The 18,180-nt window shown below is 42.2% G+C and overlaps 3 protein-coding genes across 6 annotated transcripts; 1 reads left to right on the top strand and 2 right to left on the bottom strand.

The window, feature by feature from the left end:
• The first annotated feature begins 351 nt into the window (after positions 1-351).
• LOC105462902 (calmodulin) lies at positions 352-9,287 on the top strand. The gene is made up of 4 exons (XM_011709804.1): positions 352-713; positions 4,518-4,692; positions 4,966-5,208; positions 5,684-9,287. The coding sequence occupies exons 1-4, from the start codon at positions 711-713 to the stop codon at positions 5,710-5,712; spliced, it is 450 nt and encodes a 149-aa protein (XP_011708106.1). The 5' UTR covers positions 352-710; the 3' UTR covers positions 5,713-9,287.
• Positions 9,288-9,578: 291 nt separating this feature from the next.
• LOC105462900 (GILT-like protein C02D5.2) lies at positions 9,579-12,743 on the bottom strand. Of its 3 annotated transcripts, none has more exons than XM_011709801.1 (4): positions 12,464-12,743; positions 10,390-10,577; positions 9,882-10,202; positions 9,579-9,789 (listed from the first exon to the last, which is right to left on the bottom strand). In XM_011709801.1, exons 1-4 carry the CDS (start codon positions 12,573-12,575, stop codon positions 9,700-9,702), a joined length of 711 nt encoding a protein of 236 aa, XP_011708103.1. In that variant the 5' UTR covers positions 12,576-12,743; the 3' UTR covers positions 9,579-9,699. The 3 variants fall into 3 exon arrangements, with proteins under 3 accessions (XP_011708103.1, XP_011708104.1, XP_011708105.1); XM_011709802.1 differs by lacking the exon at positions 12,464-12,743 and adding an exon at positions 12,182-12,269; XM_011709803.1 differs by lacking the exon at positions 12,464-12,743 and adding an exon at positions 11,369-11,442.
• Positions 12,744-13,921: 1,178 nt separating this feature from the next.
• Positions 13,922-17,690, bottom strand: LOC105462899 (DNA-directed RNA polymerases I and III subunit RPAC1). 2 transcript variants are annotated; one of them, XR_976126.1, is made up of 9 exons: positions 17,443-17,690; positions 16,623-16,828; positions 16,494-16,553; positions 16,220-16,410; positions 15,943-16,124; positions 15,318-15,503; positions 14,930-15,181; positions 14,485-14,719; positions 13,922-14,112 (listed from the first exon to the last, which is right to left on the bottom strand). XR_976126.1 is itself a non-coding variant. In XM_011709800.1 (8 exons), the coding sequence occupies exons 2-8, from the start codon at positions 16,668-16,670 to the stop codon at positions 14,604-14,606; spliced, it is 1,035 nt and encodes a 344-aa protein (XP_011708102.1). In that variant the 5' UTR covers positions 16,671-16,828; positions 17,443-17,690; the 3' UTR covers positions 14,409-14,603. The 2 variants fall into 2 exon arrangements, 1 of the variants encoding a protein (XP_011708102.1); XM_011709800.1 differs by lacking the exon at positions 13,922-14,112 and having other exon boundaries at positions 14,409-14,719.
• Between the last annotated feature and the right edge of the window lie 490 nt (positions 17,691-18,180).

Below are 18,180 nucleotides of genomic sequence, written 5' to 3'. Positions count from 1 at the left end.
CGCGCGACGCGGCGCGGCGCGGCGCGGCGCCGCGCGACGCAGCGCGCATCTCTCGCCTCTCGCGCGGCGTACGTACACCGCCGCGGCGCCTATCTCTCTTCCTCGCACCGTTCGCGCGCCGTTCGCGAGCGATTAAAAATCGCCACGGGCCTTTTTTTCCGCACCTTTCGGCAACGAGGGGAAGCCGCGCCGCGCGCGGGGTCTAGCTCGCGGCCGCGTAGGCGGCCGCCGCGCGCACCAGCCGCCCCCCCCTTCGCGGCACCTCCCTCCACCCCCGGCACCCGGCGGCGCGCGCCGATTGGCCGTCGTGCAGCTCGTGAGGGGACGGCGTAGTGATATCCGGGCTGCGAGACCAGCGGCGGCTCACAGAGAGCCTCGCAGACCGAGAAAGACACGGTGGACTCCATTGCTGTTCCGAGTGCGTTTCTCGCCGGACTTGGTGTTTCCCCCCCGTCGACTGCGTGTCTGGTCCGCGCTCGTGCACGTTAACGAAGTTGATTCCCCGATTTCGGCCCGAACGGCGAGCCGTCTTATTTTGCGAGCGAGCGACCGAGCAATCGACCGACCGACCGACCGACCGACGTATCCGGAGGTTGTGAATTAAGATACATTCTTGTTTGTCCAGTGCGCGGAGTAAACGCGTGTGTTAACGCGAGCCGAGTCTTCTCGTGCGTGAGACCGGAACGTGAGAAAAAAGAGAGGGCCCCACGATGGTAAGTACTCCCACCCGTTTGTGCCGTGCTAACTCGGAGAGATCGAAGATCGGGAATTATCGTCGCCGCGCGTGACATTACGTACCTCCGTTCCTCGTCTCGTCGCCTTTGCTCTACACGTCGTCGTTGTCGTCGTCACCGTCATCATCATCGTCGTCGTCGCCGTCGCCACTGAGATTCGACCGAGAGAGCCGTGCCCGCGAGAGCTCTCGGTCTCGCCGCATTGACGCGTCGTCGCCGCCGCCGCCGCCGCCACCGAAGCGCACGTGCAACGAGCGTAAAGCGTTAAAGAGATGCGCAATTTACGGCCGCGAGGGGTTACGGCGTTTGAACTCGCCCTCGTCCGTACACCATACTCCATCTATCTTGTTTCGTATCCGCAGCCAGGACGGATTTCCTTTTCTGGAAGGATCGGCGGGAGCCTCGTTCTCTCTCTTTCCTCGCTATCTATACATCCCTCTCCCTTCTCTCTTCGTCAACCGTTCATTGTCAGCCTTCGTCGGTCGAAGCGTACTTCGCTCATGCCGCCCCGGAGACTGCCCCGACTCCCCGCGGATTATCGATCCGGCATGGCCGTCTATACTTCACACCGTCGTGCTCCTCGCAGAGTTTTCTTCCGCAGCAACGAGAAAAATCTGCATCCGCGCGAGCGGAAGTAACGGCTGATCGATCGTCGCCGTGTAGGGAGAAGGAAAGAGAGAGAGAGAGACACGTATGCGGAGCGAGCGAGAAATACAGACAGAGCGAGAGAGAGAGAGAGAGGACGAGGAGGCTGTCGAAAATGCCTCGACGCTTCTTTTTCCCTCTCTCGCGCCATTCGCCGGCACGGCGCGAGTATTCGGCGTTGAACGCGGATATTTCTATACTCTTCGGCGCGGCGAGCTCTCGCGCGCGTTTTATCCGAACCGGGCGGACGGACGGAATTTTCGCGTTTACGACCGGCTCTAGCCGGCCGTACGTTACGGGGGAACGCGAGACAGGTGGGCGAGACTCCGGTTCGCCGCGGAGCGGCTAATTTCGCCGCTTTTCTCTTCTCGGCTCGTCTCTGCCGCTCCCGCCGCATTGTTCGGCCTGCTGACGGTTGGCCGCCGTCGCTCCCGCAATCGCGTGTGCCCTCTTGGACTCGTCGAGATAATCGACGAGCGCCGCGCGCGACGGTTATCTTCTCGCTGTGCTCACTGCTCGTTCGTCCGTCCGTCCGCCCGCCCATCCCGTCCGTCCCGTCCGTCCGTAACGCTGCTAAATTCACGGCCTTCGCGCCCGAGATCGAAACGCCGTCGCAGAGTTTTGCCTGTCCCATGATCCGCTCGCAGCTGCACCTTCTACACTTGTCGACGAAACGGTTTTACATTCATCCATCCATACATACTTACATACCATACATATGCACATCCACACATTTATTTTTTTTTAATTGAGAGGAGAAGATATCGGCGAGAGAGTAAACGTGCAAAGTACAGAGACAAACGGTACGGACGATTTCGATTTCCTGCTTTTTTTTTTTCATCGACGAGAGAAACTTTCCGGATCGTTCGCGTCATTCCCGATCGATGACGCGTCCACGCTTGTCATTTCCGCGACCTCGGCGAGAAAAGATTTCAAACTTGAATCGAATGGGGGGGAACGACGCGGTGGCGGCGACGTCGCCGTCGTCGCCGTCGCTGCCGTCGTCGTCGTCGTCGTCGTCGTCGTTATCACGCGCCGCAATCTCTCCTCTCCTTCGATCGCGGGCGTAGATAGATACCTATCGGAGCACGAAATACGAGAGCGGAGCGAGCGAAGCGGGCACGAACGCCCGACCGCTCCTTTTGCATAATCCATACGGGTCACCCGATACTCATCTCTCTTAAGGGCGCTGCCGGGTTCCTCGTAATAACGCGTGCGTACCGTGTGTTTTCGACGTTAATATCTCTGCTCCTTTTTTTTTCTCTCGCTCTCTCTCTTTCTCTCCCTTTCCTTCCACGCGATGCGTGCGACGCGCTTCTATCCGTCCGGCGATCAAACGTTACGGGCGATACATCTCGTCGTCGCTCGCTATTGATTTTCGCGCTCCCTCACCGTCGCTCCTTTTACGTTCCCTACGCGCCCGCCGTAACCCGTTACGCCAGCTCACCTTTCCGTCTTTCTCCCCCCCCGCCCCCTCCCCTCCCCCTTCCCTCCTGTCGACGCACACGGGTTTTCTCGTCGTCGACGACGTCTCTGACGGGCGATTCGCGTTTCGTTTCCGTTAAGCGCTCGGGGCCGCGGCCCTTCCCTCCTCCGTGAAAACTCGCCCTGCCCGCGACGGCACGGACGCGGCCTCTCGGCGGCCTCGCGGAGCCATATTTCGCCCGACGGTTCGAAAAGTGAGGTTATCCCGCAGGCCGGGCGGTCGTGGACGCGCCCGGCCCAGGCGCGCGATTTCCCGATGCTCCCGCGATCCGACGGTCTTTCCGGCCCTCGGAAACGGGATTTTTACGAAAAAAATCGAAATTTCTGAGAACGCGCTCGAACCATTCAACGTGACGGGCGTAACAAGGAGAAAGACAGAGAGAGAGCGTAATTGCGCTCGCGCGGCGCTTACGTGCCGTCGGACTTTACCGAGAAATGACGGCGATAAAGATAGCCGTGTGTTGAAGAGAAAAACGTACGTAATAAAGACCGTTGCTAAGAGTTGCGATAGCGACGCGATTTACGACGCGATTTCCGTCTTGCGCGAGAAATCGATATCATCGGCGGCGGTCACTTCGCCGCGAGAACGAGCGCTATATCAGCACCTGTCTGTAATTAGCGTCCAGGAATAGAGAGATAGAGACTCGCGCGACACGCGTTACTTATTAAAGATTCCGCGTTGTCGCAATTTTCCGAAGACGTTTTTACGTGTCGTGCGCGCGCGCGCGCGTGCGAGATTTATAATCGGCGGAGACGGGGGGGGGGGAGATGAGAGAGATCGGCACGCATTTTTAAAAAAATCGCGTAAAGAGTAAGGCGTCGCGTGTTCCCCGATTTTCGACGGCGCGCGACGATAATTGTTCGATTAAGGAAAGGAAAAAAAAATAAAGAGGAAGGTTCGCCGAATGACAGATGGATTCCCGCATTAAACACACGCACGCACACACACTTTTGGAGAAGAATCAAAATTTATTTTTACCGCGCGCGACGTACAACCGCGCCGCGCGCGGGAAGGGCGGGGGGGGTACGCGTGTGTGCCTTCGTGAAACGCGCATAAAGCGCGTTTTCGCGCGATGCATTACGCGCGATTCGCCTCGTTAATATATTCACGCGATCCAACTCCCAAGTAAGTCCGGGAATTCCTTACTTATGCGGCCGGGCAATTAAATCGCGCTGTCTATATGCATCATCGTGCTATTTCTGCCGGTATTATCACGCGTCTCGTTGCCTCGCATTATTCGGCGCGCCGGTGTGGGAAGCGTTTACGAAACTTGTTGCAACCTTTCGAGATTTCTGGAGGGATAATCGGGATAATTAAGCCGGAACTCAATTAACTTGTTTTTGCCACGTTTAACTGATAAGAGAGTACGTTTCAATGGCACGGAATTGTCTTGTGTAAAACGGCTCGTGCGTCTTTTGAAACTGCCGTTCGCGAAGAGGCTCCCGACTTTGCAGAGCTAAATAAAACATTCAAATTCTTGTCAGAGAGATGAGAATTAGAATAGCGTTTTAAAGTTCACACGTATGTGTAAAATAACTATAATTATCATCCCCTCATTTGAATATTTTGAAACGTACTTATTCATACATATACATACGTGACTCGTTTATTACTGAGAGAGTTAAATTTTGTGTGTTTGTTTTTGTTTAAAGGCTGACCAACTCACAGAAGAACAAATCGCAGAGTTTAAGGAGGCGTTCTCGCTATTCGATAAAGACGGCGATGGTACTATAACCACCAAAGAATTGGGCACGGTCATGCGGTCCCTCGGACAAAATCCCACAGAAGCCGAACTACAGGACATGATTAACGAAGTAGATGCGGATGGTACGGTATATCCTTATGTAACTTTCTGGCGCGTGTAAATCGTAATTTACATTACGAATTATTTTGCCTGCGAAAATAAGTTGTTTCGCTCTATTTCTGTATTATCCGCTTGCAACCGTTTTATTCACGGTTGACGAAAGTACTATACTTAGTATTTTTGGAAGGAGCTATTTTTTTCACTTGCAAGATATTTAAAGCGCCTTTTTTGTTATTGAAAGAGGAAAGTGAGCAACTTCGATAGAATTCGACGTTATGAAAATCCCGAAATTTTAGGTAACGGCACAATCGACTTCCCGGAGTTCTTGACCATGATGGCGCGTAAAATGAAGGACACGGATAGCGAGGAAGAGATTAGAGAGGCCTTCAGAGTGTTCGATAAGGATGGAAATGGTTTCATATCCGCGGCGGAACTTAGACACGTCATGACAAATCTGGGCGAGAAACTCACTGATGAGGAAGTAGATGAAATGATACGGGAGGCCGATATCGACGGCGACGGCCAAGTTAATTATGAAGGTTGTATCTCATTGCATAATATCTGTTAATTAGTATAAAATAGAACTCTTACGTCGATATATCGCACGTGGAATCTTCTTCACATGCCGTTTTGTAACACTACTAAAAAAATGATTTAATCTCTAATTTTAATAAATTTACGTCAGCCAGCTCGAATCATGACGTTAAAAACAAATGAAATTCCCACGATACGTACGCGAACAATTCCTACAATTTACATTAATGATTTCTCGTCGACGAAATCGTTTTAAATTCTGTGAATTAATGCGATTCTCAATAAAGCAGTTTGCACGGTTGGTTCACGTGTGTCTACTCGTAATTTTCTTTCGCTTTCGACGTCACGAGATACAAGACGACTGTTTACTTCTTCGCCGTTATTTTGACGAAAACTGTCACATTTGACTGATTTAGTCATAATGTAAATTAATGTATACGTTAACACGTAATGAGAAATTTCTTTCGTTGTATGTTTCAGAATTCGTCACAATGATGACATCAAAGTGAATGCAACCTGTGTAACGGAAGAACTCGCGACTCGGAGTGGTGTTGACGTATTAAATAAATCAAGAAACAGAGAAAAAAACATATGTAACAAAACGAGAATCAACCAGAAAGTGACAAATCTTGTATCAGGATACGAAGATGTCTTATAAAAGCGCGAAGAGTCAACGTCCGATAACGCGTTAAAAAAAATCATCGTTTAACGATAAGTAATACAGGGCAATTAATTGTTTAATTAAAGAGTTATACCACTAAAATCATTATCTCTCAAAACATAAATATTTACGCGTGTATACATATACACACACACACCCACACATACACACACACGCACACATAACAAAACGAACACACGTAACACAGTAACTCGTTACACTAAATAACACGTACGAACGTAACACGCTCGAAGAGTATACACGTACACACATTCACTCGGATGTCTTATTTCCATTGGATAAAACAATTTTGGAAGTGAGATAACGCGAAGACACACAATTGCGCGCGCATGTGCACCAACGACAAAGAAAAAAGTGCATTTTCCACTTTCCTCTCTTTCTCGACTGCCCCCCTTCCCTCATTTCCTACCTTTCCTCTCCTGCTTTTTTTGATTTTCTTTTCCTTTTTTTTTCTTGTCGCGCCCTTCGGCATTACCTTTCCTTCCGCCACCATCCCCCCCCCCCTCTCCGCCTCTCCATGTCTTCACCTGTCCTCCTTCATTTCCCCGGAAGTTTTTTCATGAGAAAGGCATGTCGAAGAATTGTAATTTCTCTTTACAAAGGGAGAGGAAATGTGTGTGTTAAGGGACAAAGTATAAATCCGATGTAAGATAAATATTAAAAGCAGCAAAGATTTATTTGCCAATCGAGAAAAAAAAAGATTCATCTCGAGAATTCCTTCGTTCATTTTTTTTAATAAACGAGATACGTGTATAGTGAATGATGACATTAGGATACGTAGCTGCTAAATAGATGATGATGTCTCTACCGTTAAAATGCATGCACATGTACAAATGTTTGTTTGTCTCTGTGAGAGAGAATTCGGCCTGGACCGATCGTTTTCCAGACAAAGAGAGAAAGAGAGCGACAGTATAAATACGATGCGCTTCGGCCTCTGGGTTATTGATGACGACTTTAAATGCAAAAGCTGTGCTGGACCCCTCGATGCCTCACAAACGAATAACTTAATTTATATAAGTAACGAGCGAGAAAATTTATAAAAAAAAGAGATGAGAGAGAGCGAAATGAGATGGAGAGAGAGGGAAGAAAGAATCGGAGGAGGAGCTTCGAGGAGCTCAGACCTAGTGCTTTCGCTCGCGTCGCGTCTCTCGCGGGACGGGATGTTGATGTCTGTCGTGCGGATAATATATGATCGTCACGCGGACGACGAGTCGCGACGTGATCGTTGGAAAGCTCCAGGATCCGAAGTCTCGACATTCCTATTTGAAAAAAAAAAAATAATGAAAATGTTAATAAAAAAGAAATGTCTCTTCCTTACGCTTTCAATCAACATCATCCAGCCTCTCGTGCTCGTGCACACGGGACTCACACGTACACGTACGTTTAACTATACTTACGCGAAAAACTATACACACGAAAGATTATTACACACAGAGCAAAAGAAAAAAAAAAGAGAAACACTATAATATTATATTCACGAAGTGCGTTTTGCCTCCAGTTCCATTTTAATCTCCTATTTGTAAACTTGCCTTCCACTCTAAGGAAAGCCTTACATACATGCGCGCAAAAAAGATACAAAAAAAAAAACGAAAAAAAAGAGAAACAACGTCGACACCACTTTTGTTGATATGTAAATCTATGGAGAAATAAAATAGGGATGGGGGATTAAAGGAAGTAAAGGCCACAGTGAGATCGGTGCATTACTTTTCTTCGCCCAGGGGTGCGTGCCAGTCTCGTAAAAACGGAGCCAACCAGATCGGAGAAACTGGTGTGATTTTTGTGCGATCCGTACAATATAATGTTACTTAAGAACTCGAGAGTAAAGAACATAAATGCCGTACAGCGTAAACATCATGCGTGTCGGTGGTTCAGTCATAATATATATGTAATATATATATATATATATATAAAATAATTTACGAAGAAATTAAGAAAAAAAAAGATGAAAGAGATAATTCCTCCACAGTCGTTTATTATTTAATATTGAAGTGAAAAATGAGAAGTACTTGTATTTCTGGTGACCTAGATCGCATTGATCATTAAAACAAAAAAGATAAAAAGATAAAAAAAAAGTAAAAAAAGACAAAATAAATATATCCTCATTTTTAGGTCACAGCTACTCGATTCGTTTCCTTCATTACTAATGGACCTCTCGTTTCAGCAACCATCTCTTTTTGTGTTCGATGGCATCTAGATACTTTGCTATGAGAATATTTCATTGTGTCTCTGTGAACAGGATCCACTTTACATATCTCTGACTTTTCTCGCTACCCTCGAAAAAACTTTTGAGAAGAATAGATATAGGTTACAAGAAAGTACGGTATATTAATTGTAATTAGGAAATCTCGCTCCCCGTTAAACACCCGAAAAAAAAATCTAGGGGGAGAGGAGGAAAAAAAAGCACACATTGGGTCTATTTGTAAACTGTGGTTATTCTGTGTCCTGAGGTATATTTCCACACTTACACTTTATTAAGAATGAGAAAGATTGTCAACAACACACTCGTTTTGTAAAAGTGGTCGTTTAGTATTCGACAGGCATCTGTATCTAAATGCTTCCAAATCCGCTTCGTTTCATCGAACACTGATACCTAGCGATTAAGTCTCTTACGTTACAAAGACTCTATTCCAGTATTTAATATAATAGTAATTTTATATCCGTATCGCAAAATCTATTTATTGAAAGAATTTTCGCGCGCCGAGGATAGATAGGTAGATAGAAAAGAAAGCGAGCGAGCGAGAGATTGAGAGAGAAAGAGAAAAGAGTGGCGCATGGAAGCTCTTGTTGTGAACGTTAACATCGAGGCAATGCCAAATCTTTACCGAATAATATTGAAGCGTTAGCTCTTCTAATATTTAATTTAGCGTCCCCTCGATCTTTGTTATTGAAATACACGTTGTTGTTCTTAAAAAAAAAAAACAATCGTTTATACCGTATTTGCGGAGGTACCAAGACACATCCTGCTTCTATTCGAACGTTGTATTTATTTCGATGTGTACATATAAAAAAAAATCGCAAAATCGATCGACGAAGTGAGTTTTCGTTCGAATACGCTAATCGTAATTTTTTAAATGAGCAAGTTCGTTGCGCTATAAACAAGGTGAGAACGTTGTACGTTTGCAAGACGAGAAAATTCTTTTTTTTTTTTAATCTGATTATTTCGAGCGTAGACTCTGTTCTTTTCTTTTTATTACTTTGAACGATTGTAGTCATTCGATTTAACGCTCCTTGATTTTTTTTCTCAGAAATCTAATTCGAAAATTGTTTCTAGTGTATGTAAGTATATTCTCTGCCGTATCTCAAAGGCGTTCTTCACTTCTTGTCGTACATAAATAAAGCGGCACAGTTTGTATAAAGTGTTGATATTAAGTTAATAAATTGTTCCTATATACTTATATGGGAGCAAACTGGTGTTTATCTATAATACAAGCGATTTTATCTCCCCGATCAAAAAAAAAATGGTCAAGCATCTGACGCGAATGAAAAAAAAAACGCTACGGAATATCTTACACCACACGATTACGGACGAACTTTATAACTACGTCATCCTGTGTGCAATTATGCGCAGTTATAGCGAGAGATAAATTACGTATTGTTCTCGTCTAATTACATCTCAATAATTAACGAACGGTCAAACCTACCGAGACGTCAAGTGTAATCTTGTCCGAGAGATGAAACAGGGCGACAATTTTCTTTTTTTTTGAAAAATACTATATTTTCTCGTACATGGTATTTTTTTTAAACTCGTGTAACATAATAACAAAATTCGATGATTATGCAGATATGTTTTGCTAGCGGCGAACAATGCGTGCTCTCACGATACGCACTCCTTTGGCGTAACTTTGAATTGCAGGCACACCTCCTTCAGCAAGTTTTTCAGTATCCTCACCTGGTGTTCGGAGCTCTGAAAAATACATGTCACTTAATTATAGTCAGTCCGATGCGCGTACCGCTCTTGTCCATTTTATTTAGCGTTTTCACGAAGCGAACACTCACCCCGTCGAGGGTGATCGTCGGTATAAAAGACACGCGCGGCACGAGGGAATTCGTCATCTCTCCGTACTTCGCCAGGAGCTCCTTCCCCCGTTCGCCGTTCGAGCACTTCCTCATGGACTCCAGGTCGACGGACATACGCTCGGCGCACGTATTCATTATTCGCACCGGGTCAATGTTATTCTCGATCATGCAGGCCACAAATTGCAGTTGTACCGACGGGTCCTTGATGACGTCGATGGAGCAAGCGTGTATGATGTTCGCCTGGCATTCGATCGGTCCGTGCTGGCACACGAACTGGTACCCGTCGCTCGTCTTCGTCGTCTGTATTGGAAATCGAACATGGGGTAACTTTAGGAAGCTCGCCGTTCAACTCCCGATCCCACTGATCTAATTGTCTCGATCGATGATTCAATTCACCCTCGCGCCCTATATATTTAGTCGCACTTGACTTGAATATAACGCGCGGTTAATATAACAGTGTGTTGGCCGCGCCAACGAATCTTCTTACCTTCGCCTTACCGTACGGCACCAGTTCAACCTCCACGTTCGCCGAGAGCTTTCGGGACGTCGGGACTAATTGTTTCAAGACGAAACTACGCGAGTCCGGGCATAACGCTTCGTAATACACAGCCACGTGCACTTTCTGAGAAGCCGGGTCGTCCTTTCCGCTCAACGGCGTCACTTGGTCCTGAAGTTCTACGTTAAGAAAAAATCAAAGATATTAGAAAATATTGCGTGTCCATTTATAATTTTGTATTTTACATTTTGTATTTTAATTTTGTATTTCGCTTTTGCGAACAGCGCGATTAGAAAATTAACGAGATTAGAAAAATTGTTTATCCTATCTCATTTAATTTGAAAATAGGAATGAGATGTGTATATAAATTACAGTACAGGATTCTTTAATTTTCAGTCACGCATCGATTTTTATCACTATTGAATAAACAAGTATTACTGCAGTCGTTTGAGATTATTAAAAATCGATTTCATACGAAAAATCGTAAATTCTTATAATTTCGAATTCTACGTAAAATTTCAATATTCAACACTTGTGATAATACGATCAGAAAAATTAGAAAATCTTTATATCCATCATGTTAATTTTGGTTTGAAAATGAGACGTGTATATCAATTGTGATTCTTTCAGGATTTTTTAATTTTTATAATTTTTATTTGAGTAAGCATAACTATTATCTTGGTTATTTGAGACTATTTTCCGCGCGAGAAACCGTAAATTGTTTTTATAATTTCGAATTCTATAAAATATCAGAGATATATAAAAATGAAAATGAATGAAATATTCGAGAGACATTTGCGGTAATACGATTAAAAAATAAATATAGAAAATGTTTATATCCATCTCGTGAGAATTTGATTCAAAAATACATTTGTATTTAAGACGCGTATATATAAATTACAGTACTTTCAAGACTTTTCAGTTGTCAGTAATCATCTTTATCATTACTGATAACAAAAATAATCGTTACCTTGGCTTCGTGGCATTCAGGATGTTTGTTGCCACAATTGCTTTTATATAATTTCTGATACAAAAAAAGAAACGCAAATCTGTGAATCATTGCTTATCTTGTGACTATAGGACACTGATAAATGACTTATTTCTTTTTTTATTAATTGACGTAAGTGGTGTGTTAATCATGTATATCCAGCCTGATTTTTCTAATGCGTTATGTTAATTTCTATTACATTGATTTTTCCTCCATATGTGATTCTCGTTAGTTCGGTTTAAAAATAAACGAGACGCATATGCACATATATATATAAGCTGCAGTGCTTTCAAGATTCTACGACTTTTAATAATCGGTTTTTATTATTATTACTGAAACAAAAAAACAATCGTGACGGTTCTCTTTCTATTTTTAAACTATACTATAATTAATCCGGATAGTTTCATCTGTCGAATCGCGATTGCTGGAGCTTCGATCGCAAGGATTCTTCCAGTCGGAGCAACTCTTAGCACCTGCGATTTGACAGATGTTACATTTAAACGGCGAGCGATCGAGCGTTCGTGCTTTAAAAACAAATCGGAGATTGTACATGCTCACGCGTCGAATAAAAAAAAATCGGGTCACTTCAAAGGTATCAGATAACGATGCGCTTGACAAATTGCGCATCGAATAATCGTGAAAGAGAACCAGAAATATCAGCCTATGGCCTTGAATAAGAGTACGCTGTTATTGCACCGTTATATTGAAAAAAAATTCATCTACGATCTAAAGAGTCATACGAGTCTAATCATCGCAAGTAATATTCGATTTCTCGATTTTTCAAAAAAGACATACTTTCGGAAGCGCAGATTGACGGCACTCCTCGGGGAGACCGACGACTATCGGGATTAACGCGCGCCGCTGACATTTCTCGCCTAGATATCATCGCGTCGTCGGAAAGAAAAAAAATCGATTCATCGAATTCAAGCGAAACAGGCGGCAGGCGGACGGCGGAGACGTGCGCGCGACAGGCCGCCTCTCCAACGGCGGCGGCGTAGGCAGGCCGACAGGTGTAGCGCGAGACACGCGAATGGGATGAGAGAGTAAGAGGAGCGCGCGGCGACGACTTTTGTATACCTGGCGTGGCGGCGCCGTCCTGTAGGAACGCGAGCCAGATCTTGGAGGTCTGCCAGAGCAGCAGGCCGAGGAGCAGCACGAGCACGAGGCGCCATCGAAAGCCTAACCCCATCGTCCCGGCTGTTGTCGCGGCAAGAGGCGCGCACGACTCTCCGCGCGGCGACGACGGCGGCGACGACGGAGGCGGCGGCGGCGACGGCGGCCTCGTTAGCGCGGGCTGACGCAACGTTTCCTAGCGTCGAACGCGCCGGCGGCGACGGCCGACATAGCGGCGCGACGCGACGCGACGGGACGGAACGCGCGCGCGAAGCGACGGACCGCGGCGGACGTTCCTCGCTCGCGACGATCGATCCTCGACCCGAGATCCCCCGACCGAGCACTATCGCGGCAGCTCGGACCCCAACGCCACGCGGAGTGTGCCAACGTGGGATTCACGGCTGCCGCGTGTCGAATCCACGGACGGATTTCTCCCTTTTTTTCCCTCTCTTTATTTTTTTTCGCCTTTTCTCGCGGCATCATCGTATGTATCACGCGGCGATGCGAGCTCGCAACGCTTCGCGTGAAGCAGAGCTCCGTATCGGAGCATTCTCAGCGCGCATTGGAGGACTTGCGAGTCGGAGCCGGAGAGTAGATCTCGACCAATCAACTTCGATCTGGATCCACTTTTGTCCCGATTAATTAATTTCCAATTTCTTAATCTGCAAACATTGTTTAGTACAGATTGCTCTGAAATTACATTTTGCTTCTTCTAGCTACAGTTTTCACGCTTCTTTTGATTTCTTCGTTCTTATGACCTTTCCTCCCCCTCCCTCCCTCTCTTATAGATCATGTTTTATTTTATTTTATTCTGAGCGCTGTTCTAAGTATAAATTAAGTAAAAAAAAACACAAATCTAAAAAAAATATCACAGACAGAAAATTGCGATACTTTTTTTTTGTACTTTTGCAACACATTGACATACATATAAAATCGCGAACCATTGCCTGTGAACTACTTACGCAATGATTGATTTCGATAGCCGCAAAATTATATTTAGAGACGGACTATCGGTCATCTCTCAATTGACGTTATAACTATTATTTTGAATTATATTTATAGTACATACATTACTGCTCTCGATAAGTGTGTCAATAAATATACCTAAGGATCTTATTCTTACCGATGTTATTAAACAATTGTCGTTAGTAAAGAACTTATCTTATTCTATAACAATAAAATAGCAACAAAATGATAATAAAATTGTCGTAAATTGAACAATACTCTAGCTGTTCTTTATGACAATTTTATTATCACTATATCAATTATTAATGAATAATGTGAATTATTATTTATAGAAAAGAAAAAGTAATTTACTAATTTTTCGATAATAATATTATTAAGGATTATAGAAGAGCCATAATTAATTTTTATCGTAAGTAAAAAATTAACTTAGGTATATATTTTATAATAGTGACACGACTTGCAGGCATTTTAATCTTTAATATGTGTTTGCATTTATTGCCACACCGATCACGTATTGATGCAAGAGATTTACAATCACTTTGATTTTTATTGTCCGGATATTACAAAAATCTAATAAACATGTAACTATATTGCATGTAAATATATTGCTTCAGAGACGGTCAACAGCTATCGCCGGTGTCTCATACCTAAAACATATTTGGGCGAAGTGTAACAAAATTGATTATTATTTACGATTATTGCGCAAAGCAATAATATTTTGAGAAATAACAATTAAATGATTATCTAATATTGAATCATAAATAATATTGAAAATAATATGATTTTTTACCGGTTTATAATATTAATGTAATTTTACAATGAGTTTTATAATAACAAAGAGTTAAATTATAAAGATAGTTAATTATGGTTATTATAAATATAAGCGACGATTAATAATTGGGTTATTTTATTAATTATTTTTAAAAAAATAAGTCATTAAAAATTCAATAAAGTAATTTTATTAATCAATTAATAAAAGCATATCGCTAAGTATAAATTATTAATTGGCACTGATTTACTTGCACGATCTTATTGGTGCTGTTCACAAGACGCACAGGCAACAACTTCTGGATGATAAATTTTTGATGATCTCTTTTGACGATCTTTGCCTCATCGAGAAGATCATTTTACTCCAAATTTATTCTCCTACGTTTTCCAGCTCTGCGAGAAATGTTCTGCACTTATTCTTGAGCGTTTTAATGGCCTCCTTGAATAACGTAGCCGATGGTAATGTTCCCACAGATTCTATGGTGACTAGAATTAAGAATACACAAGTCATATATACATAAATATATATTTAAATATGTGTGTAAACTTTCTAGAGTCGTCATTTCTCATAAGTAATATCTTCAATATTTAATGCTCAACAGGAAAAATATGGTTCAACGACCGTGACTTGGGCTTTAATTAGACTTGAGCTCGACTCTTTCTTTTTCTAATGATTTCTAGATTATTCGTACTTACAGATAAAATGATCCTTTATCCGACTCAGTTCCACACAATTCTTTAGATGCTCATAACGATAGACGTTTCTGGAACAGCTGTCGTAACGAGCATTTTTAACGCGTGCCTCACGGTACTTCTGACCCGTGCTCGTCTCTTGTTCTACCACCTCTATCACGCCGGGGCTGAAACAGCTCTGCAGAAGATCCGCGTCCTCGTCTCTCACGGGCTTGGTTAGCTGAATGGCCGGCAAGAGGCGATATGATGCAGTGGCTAAACATATTAAACACTGATATCAATAAAATAATTTACTTTGAATTTAAGAATTTTAAAAACATGATAATTGTTTATAATCTACGATATTTATATCACAATACAAAGTTGCAAACAAGGTTTCGCTCGCACGTACCCACGGGGGAAAATTTGGCGTGATCCTTGCCGATGCCTTTGACTGCGTGCATAAACAGATGGATCTCGTGACCAGGACGCATTTTACATATTAATATATCGTCTTCTAGGACACTGAACTTATCCACTCGTGGAAACATATCTGCTTGCCGGCCTATTGGCACCCATTTAATGTCCTTGCTATAAACTGTAAAAAGAATACTGCGTGTTATGTATTTTATTTAATATTGTTACGTTCAAAAACTAGTATAATATCTAGTGAGTCAATCATATTTAGGATGTTGAATAATTTAACAATAAAATAGTTATATATTAAATGAAAGAATTAAGTCTTTGGTTCTGTCTTTAACATATATTTAAATGAAACATTATTTCATTGTAATTAAAATAGTTTTGTATCAAAATAATCTCGTAATTGTAGGTTTCAAATTTGATCTCCGTTTCATCCCATGTGTATCTCGATTTAATAAAAGATTAGAAAGTTAAAAGTTGTGAGAGGAATGATACCTCGTTTCAGGAATCGATATTTCATTTACATATTGTGTTTATTAAAAATAAGGCCAAAATTATTGTAATTGTAATCTATTAAATTGGAAATTCAATAAGTTCATTTAATGAAGAAATACCTTTGCTGTTTCTGTACATATCCTCTGGAAGACGAGAATTCTTAGGCGCTTGTGGATTCACAGTGCACATGACTTTCAATTCATATCTCAGAGTATCTTGATCACTGACCTCATCATCCGGTCTCCCGTTCGGAGGATACTCAAATAGTCTAGGATCTGCGCAAAGCGGTATAAGACCCAATCTTGAAAACAAAATATCACGTTAATTTATGTTACATAAAAAAAAATTTCATAAAGATAAAAATTGGATAAAAAACTTGATGTTTATTTCTCTTACCTCTGTGCAAGTACTTCATCCTGGAGCAAACTGGTATTATTTATGATATAAACCTTCTCAATAGCCATACTTGGTATTTCACTCAAAAGTATTCTGCGAAATGCATTAGCTAGCGAAGTATGACAACCAATTATGTCGAATTCTAATTCTCTTTGGTCTCGTTCTTCCTGTATTATATTTATCTTCAGATTCTATAATAAGAAAGATATTTTCACACACACATATTGATACACATATTAATACATAACACATTGCTCTCTTTACAATATATTACCTTTACAAATTTCTCCAGCGCTGTTAACTTGTCCGACGTATTATATGTATATTCCTCAAACTGTTGAAACAAATTTACATTATAAATTATATAAAGCAAAATGCATTTAGTAATTCCTTACAAACTTACATTTTCGTGCTCTTTCATAATCCATCGTGGATCCCGTTTTTTTTCCATTGCTTAGTTATATTTTGACAACTAAGACTTAATAATAATTTTTCTTCTTTTTAATAAGAAGTGGTACTAAACTATCTATTTGTTTTAATTTGTTGATATTTTTCTCGACTCGCAGTTGCTGGTGTTTGAATAATTCTCACTGATGGCTCTTGCAAGAACTGTAAAAAAAAAAATTCTCTCATTGGACCCAAATTCTTGAACAGAATTTCTAGAGAGAATTAAGCAACAATCGAAGATTTTAACAAATACGTAGAGTGGTTTTGACCAAACACAGAATTTATTCGAAAACTGAAATTGTCAAGTAGTGGATAGATGTTTATTATTCTTTCGAATGTGATTAATTTTTGTTTGAAAAAATAGATTAGGGATTATTAGGGACGAATTAAAACTGGCATTTTTTTAAATGTAGATAATTTTGCCGGCTGAACTTAATGACAATTGATCATCAATCAGACTTTATAGTCGATCGAAAATCACTCTAATGTGCCGTAAGAGAATAACGTAGGAACTGAACATTAGAACAGCGCCAAACTCTCGTGGCATCTTTCTCACGTGTACAAAAGCCGATAAACTCAACAACCCATGAAGATATCTAACGAAAAAGTTAACCTGAACTGACGATTTCGTAGAATTCCCGCGTAATTACCGTCAATAGATTGCCAACCAATTTGTTTACTTTAATTAGATCTCTATATATGTATATATATTGTCTGACGTCAAGCTTTATGGAAAACGGGATAATATACGTTGCCGAAATAAATGTGCCGCTTACCCGAAAGAAATTTCAACTATCCTCAAATTGAAATGCGAATGGCCACGTGCTTCTTGAACGCCTTTATTATTACTGGAGTAGTGTTGTTACAAGACGAGACGAGAGCGGCCTCAGCGGTCACGCCGACCTTTTGGGTGGGACCGGCGATCTCCCCCGTACACTAGCGCTCCACGTCCACGTTTTCAAGAAAGGAATTACGCACCACGTCTATCCAAGTGCCGACGGGAGAGAATAGGCGCGGTGTGATCTGATAGTCGATGATAGAGATGATCTCGAGTGCCTCGACGAAGCTCCGAAAAGCAACACGCTGGATTATTACCAATATATCTGCAATCCTTGTATTCTTTAATGCTAGTCTCATACTACCTTGAAAAGAATTAAACGATAAAATAATTTAGAATATTAATTGTTGCATGGATGATAATGAAAAGGAGGAACATCCAAATTTTCCGCCGACGGGAGACAGTATAGGCCCGATGATTTTCCGAGAAATGTCTTTTTACAGTAGCAATTTCACGTGTCCTTTAATGCGAAGCATATATGCTTTCTCGAGAAGATCTTATTAATAAAACATTCTAAAACATTATTGTTATATAATAATTAATGAACGATTTTCAGTGTTTATTATGTTTTATCGTAAGAAATAAGTTGCTGTGCCTATACGTAAATTACTTAATTATTTGTCACAATAAATTTGGAGTAATTTTAATGTTACATTATAAGATCGGAAGAGCACAC

This window comes from Wasmannia auropunctata, unplaced genomic scaffold (assembly GCF_000956235.1).
Source record: "Wasmannia auropunctata unplaced genomic scaffold, wasmannia.A_1.0 LD336092.1, whole genome shotgun sequence".
NCBI lineage: Eukaryota > Metazoa > Arthropoda > Insecta > Hymenoptera > Formicidae > Wasmannia > Wasmannia auropunctata.
The sequence above is the reverse complement of the archived record's forward strand: the minus strand, read 5'-3'. Positions and strand labels throughout refer to the sequence as shown.

Bases quoted from the DNA above. Each gene is read 5' to 3' on its own strand.
- LOC105462902 (XM_011709804.1), top strand. The intron at 4,693-4,965 runs GTACGGTATATC...CCGAAATTTTAG, and splicing joins TAACGAAGTAGATGCGGATG to GTAACGGCACAATCGACTTC. The intron at 5,209-5,683 runs GTTGTATCTCAT...TGTATGTTTCAG, and splicing joins CGGCCAAGTTAATTATGAAG to AATTCGTCACAATGATGACA.
- LOC105462900 (XM_011709801.1), bottom strand. From the start codon at position 12,575: ATGGGGTTAGGCTTTCGATGGCGCCTCGTGCTCGTGCTGCTCCTCGGC. The intron at 10,203-10,389 runs GTAAGAAGATTC...TTTCCAATACAG, and splicing joins TGCCGTACGGTAAGGCGAAG to ACGACGAAGACGAGCGACGG. The intron at 9,790-9,881 runs GTGAGTGTTCGC...TGTATTTTTCAG, and splicing joins CGACGATCACCCTCGACGGG to AGCTCCGAACACCAGGTGAG.
- LOC105462899 (XM_011709800.1), bottom strand. From the start codon at position 16,670: ATGGAAAAAAAACGGGATCCACGATGGATTATGAAAGAGCACGAAAAT. The intron at 16,411-16,493 runs GTAATATATTGT...TTCTTATTATAG, and splicing joins CGCTGGAGAAATTTGTAAAG to AATCTGAAGATAAATATAAT. The intron at 16,125-16,219 runs GTAAGAGAAATA...TTTGTTTTCAAG, and splicing joins GATGAAGTACTTGCACAGAG to ATTGGGTCTTATACCGCTTT.